Raw genomic sequence first — 4,176 nt, forward strand, 5'->3', positions numbered from 1 at the left:
AAGAGTCTAGAGCCTTAAACGCCTCACCACTGTTTGCTGTGTGGCTGCCTGCAAATCTCTCTCCCCTTCCAGGGCCCTCAGCCTCTCCATCTGCTCAATGGGAGGTGGGGCAGTTGGATTCTATTATAGTATATAACTCAGACAGTCCTCGGGCTTAACAACCAGGATCAGAATTAATCATGCAAAGCAGGGCCAAAGCCACATTTCCTTGCCTGGGAACTTCCTCAAAGTGGACCGGAAGCTCTGCGACCACTCAGCCCTCCTTCCTCCAATCTTCACCTAAGGCCCAGGCGGGGGGTCAGAAGCAGTAGGACTTGGAGGAGCTGAGTAACTCGGCCCAAGCCCTCACAGCTCAGTCTGCCTCTCACCTCCCGGGTCCAAACCTAGGGCTTCCACTAGGGCGAGTACAGGGGTAGGTCGTATGAGGGGGAGGAGAAAGGGGGAAGCGAGGCCAGATGGGTGCCGTTTCTAAAAGAAAGGAAAAAACCTTGCTTGGAAAAGAGAGAGAAGAGTGTGTGTATTCAAAAACAAAACCACGTTAAAGGAGTCGCCCCTCTCCCATAGGTCCGACAACCCACTGGGCGTTCGGAAGGAAGCGGGGCAATTTTGAGTGGAAGGGAACCACCAACGCCCCATAAGGTGCTGCCTCTCCCGGTGCCCCTTGCCCAGGCCCCGCGGGCTCCAAACAGCCAGCTCCCGGAACCAGGCTCCGAACGCAGAAGCTGTGGCGAAGGACGGAACCCCGGCCCCACCACGGTCTAGCCAAAGCCCTGCAGCCGGAGCCGCAGCGCAGACTCCCTAGTCGCCGCCTCGCCCAGCCCCGCGGCCTAGGCCGTCAATCAAGCTTCCCCGGCCCCGCCGTTGGGGCTGCAGCTGACAGCCAATCAGAGCTAAGATCCGCAGCGATGAGCTCAGTCGGCTCGCTTCCCATTGGGCGGCTATATTAAGAAAGTGGCCAAACTCTTTAAATAGCGGGCGCTAGGGCCGCAGCTTGCATCTGCCACCGCAGTCCGGTTGCTTTGGTTTGTTGTCTCCTGTTTGTTTGGTGAGCTTAGGGACCGGGGAGGGAGCGAGGCCAGATCGCAGCGCGAGCAGCCGTTTCCGCACAAAGGCGCCGACCTCACGCACGGGTTGAGAAAAGCGGTCACCCCCCGAGAGCAGCACGTGAGACGCACGGTGCGCCCTATGCCCCCGCGCCCCCACCGCCCCCGACGCGGCAGCCGGAGCACACCGAGAGAAAGCACCACCACTGGGCCTGGGTGCAGCTAGCGACCCCTGCTCCAGCGCGCAGCCCGAGGTGAGCGGCGAGCGGGACGGCAGCGAGGCGTTCGCGGGCCCCCTCCTGCTGCCCGGGCCCGGCCCGCTCATGGCGGCCATCCGCAAGAAGCTGGTGGTGGTAGGCGACGGCGCGTGCGGCAAGACGTGCCTGCTGATCGTATTCAGTAAGGACGAGTTCCCCGAGGTGTACGTGCCCACCGTCTTCGAGAACTATGTGGCCGACATCGAGGTGGACGGCAAGCAGGTGGAGCTGGCGCTGTGGGATACGGCGGGCCAGGAGGACTACGATCGCCTGAGGCCGCTCTCCTACCCGGACACCGACGTGATTCTTATGTGCTTCTCGGTGGACAGCCCGGACTCTCTGGAGAACATCCCCGAGAAGTGGGTGCCGGAGGTGAAGCACTTCTGCCCCAACGTGCCCATCATCCTGGTGGCCAACAAGAAAGACCTGCGCAGCGACGAGCACGTCCGCACAGAGCTGGCCCGCATGAAGCAGGAACCCGTGCGCACGGATGACGGCCGCGCCATGGCCGTGCGCATCCAAGCCTACGACTACCTCGAGTGCTCGGCCAAGACCAAGGAGGGGGTGCGCGAGGTCTTCGAGACGGCCACCCGCGCCGCGCTGCAGAAGCGCTACGGCTCACAGAACGGCTGCATCAACTGCTGCAAGGTGCTATGAGGGCCGCGCCTGGCCCCCGCTTGCCCTACCGGCGCGGCTCCCCCTCTCGGCCCCGTCCCCCAACGAGTCCGGAGAAGAGGAGACCCGCGTCCCCGAACGACCCCACCGGACTGCCTGGCGTCTGCCGTTCGGAGCAGCAGCCGTTGACTGGCGGCTCTGGCTCTCGCGCGGGCAATCGGCGTAGGAGGGACCGGGCGCCCCCTTCCCAGTGTCTGTATGCGTCCGGCTGTGTTGCACAGGCCCGGGCGCCCCGCTGAGTGCCAAGGGTCCCTAAGCATCTTTTTCTGAAGAGCTAGGCGTCAGAATGTGTGGCTGTGTGTATGTTCGACTCTCCTCGCCCAGTGTTTACCCCCACCCCCGCCTCTGGTCCCCAGAGCCGAGCTCGGCGCCCTGGTCGGCCGCGCCCCATCAGATGTCCACCCAGTACCAGCGAGCGCCTACCATCCCTTGTCTGTAACATAGACCCCGGGGACTGCGGGAGGGGAGGGCTGGGGAGGCTTGGGGGGAGGGTGTGGTTATATAAGTACAGATATAATTTTATTTTCGGAGGTAGGATGGTGTTATTTAATGGTGGTGGTGGGTAGAGTGACAAGGCGCTAGAACGGCTCCGGCCCAGCCTGGGTCAGGCACCCATCCAAGCATGAACTGGACTTGACCATCTTTCCGAATCCTGGGGACGACTTTTGGAACTGACTTGGGGCTGAGAGGACACAGCTTCCGGACACAGCGTCTCTTTCGAACCCCTCACCAGCCCCTGGGGCAGGAGGAGGGGAGGGTGTGTTGCGGGGTTGTTTTTGCCATAAGCGAACTTTGTGCCTGTCCTACAAGTGAAAATTGTTCAGTCTAAGAAACTGATTTTGATTTATTTAATGGCTAAAAATGGTTTTTTTTTTCTTACCCCAAAATATTCTTTGCACAATTGTTTCATTGTTTGACACCTAACGCGCTTGTCATTTGCCTGAGACAGTAGCATTCTGACCACGGTTGTACACTGTAACCTCATCTACTTCTGATTTTTTTTCTTTTTAGGGATAATGACTTTTACAAAACAAGGAGGGGGGGAAACCCCACTAATTTTTGTTTTGTTTTCTCGAAAAAAGTGGCAATGCTATTTTACGATTTTATTTGTGCAGATTAAATGCACTGTTTTGATAAACAGCAGTAACAAGTATTAGGGCCTATTTAAAACTTTTTTTTTTTTTAAATTTTCTGGCAAGGCAGTCTCTAAACTGTGTGAAATTTTCTCTGCGTCTCTGTACAGAGAATAAAACTGCCCCTGTTCTCTTCCTTCTCCCCTCCTCCCCACTGGTACTTCTACTAAATTGTCTTGTTCTTTATTTTTTAAATAAACTGACAAATGACAAAGTGGTGAGCTTATGATGTTTACATGAAAGTTCTATAAGCTGTGTATACAGTTTTTTATGTAAAATATTAAAAGACTTACGATGAGGACATTTATAAAATGGCGTCTGTGGTTTAATTGTGTATAAAATTATCCTTGGGCATTTGGGGCAAGGAAAGACTGACTTTCCACTGATTACATTTCAGTCATAGTGAAGGTAGTCAATTAAGATGGAATCCCGTTTTTGGTGGGGGGTGTGGGCTGGGTGACTGGGATTGCTCCTGGCCCAATCCCAGAGGAAGACAAGTGGGTTCCTCAGACAACTCAGTGCAAAAACGTTTGACCTCATGCATGCTCAGTCCAATTAGACGAGGCCAGGGGCCTTGATTTTATTTCATTCTGTGTGTCTTAGACACTGGGTCCAAGTCTGTTTGGAGGCCTTTACATCCAGTTTTTTGATACGTGAAAATTGTCATTTGTGCATATTAAATTTAGATGAGTTTTTTTTAGTCACAGGTGTGGGGCAGAGCTGTCTTAGTTGAGAAGGCTGGTTACTGGGTTTTCCCGAGGTCATCAAGGGGCCACACAGTACTTCCATAGATTGTAGGTTGTTATCTTTGAGGCTGGAGCTCCTGGGTGGAGGTGGGGGAGAGGAGAGCGCAGATGCAGAGCTAATTCTTCTACCAGGGAGCTTTCATCTGAATATGTGTCTATAAAAGAACCCAGAATGCTTTATTCCAAGTATCTAGAATGGCCATGTAGTGGACAGCCCACTGGAATTTGGGGGTGGGTTATTTAAAGCTGGAGCAGCCGACTTTGGAGATTTAATCATGATGTGCTCTAATTTCAGATGTTTAACAGACTGCTGCAGCACTGC

General features: G+C 54.8%; 1 protein-coding gene across 1 annotated transcript; it reads left to right on the forward strand.

Annotated features, from left to right (window-relative positions):
• Positions 1 to 998: 998 nt before the first annotated feature.
• RHOB (ras homolog family member B) lies at positions 999 to 3,315 on the forward strand. Its single transcript, XM_004387591.3, has one exon. It carries the CDS (start codon positions 1,367 to 1,369, stop codon positions 1,955 to 1,957), a length of 591 nt encoding a protein of 196 aa, XP_004387648.1. The 5' UTR covers positions 999 to 1,366; the 3' UTR covers positions 1,958 to 3,315.
• Positions 3,316 to 4,176: the final 861 nt, after the last annotated feature.

The sequence above is a fragment of the Trichechus manatus genome, unplaced genomic scaffold, assembly GCF_000243295.1.
Source record: "Trichechus manatus latirostris isolate Lorelei unplaced genomic scaffold, TriManLat1.0 scaffold00189, whole genome shotgun sequence".
In the NCBI taxonomy this organism is placed as follows: domain Eukaryota; kingdom Metazoa; phylum Chordata; class Mammalia; order Sirenia; family Trichechidae; genus Trichechus; species Trichechus manatus.

Coding starts and splice junctions, on each gene's coding strand:
- RHOB (XM_004387591.3), top strand. CDS start 1,367: ATGGCGGCCATCCGCAAGAAGCTGGTGGTGGTAGGCGACGGCGCGTGC.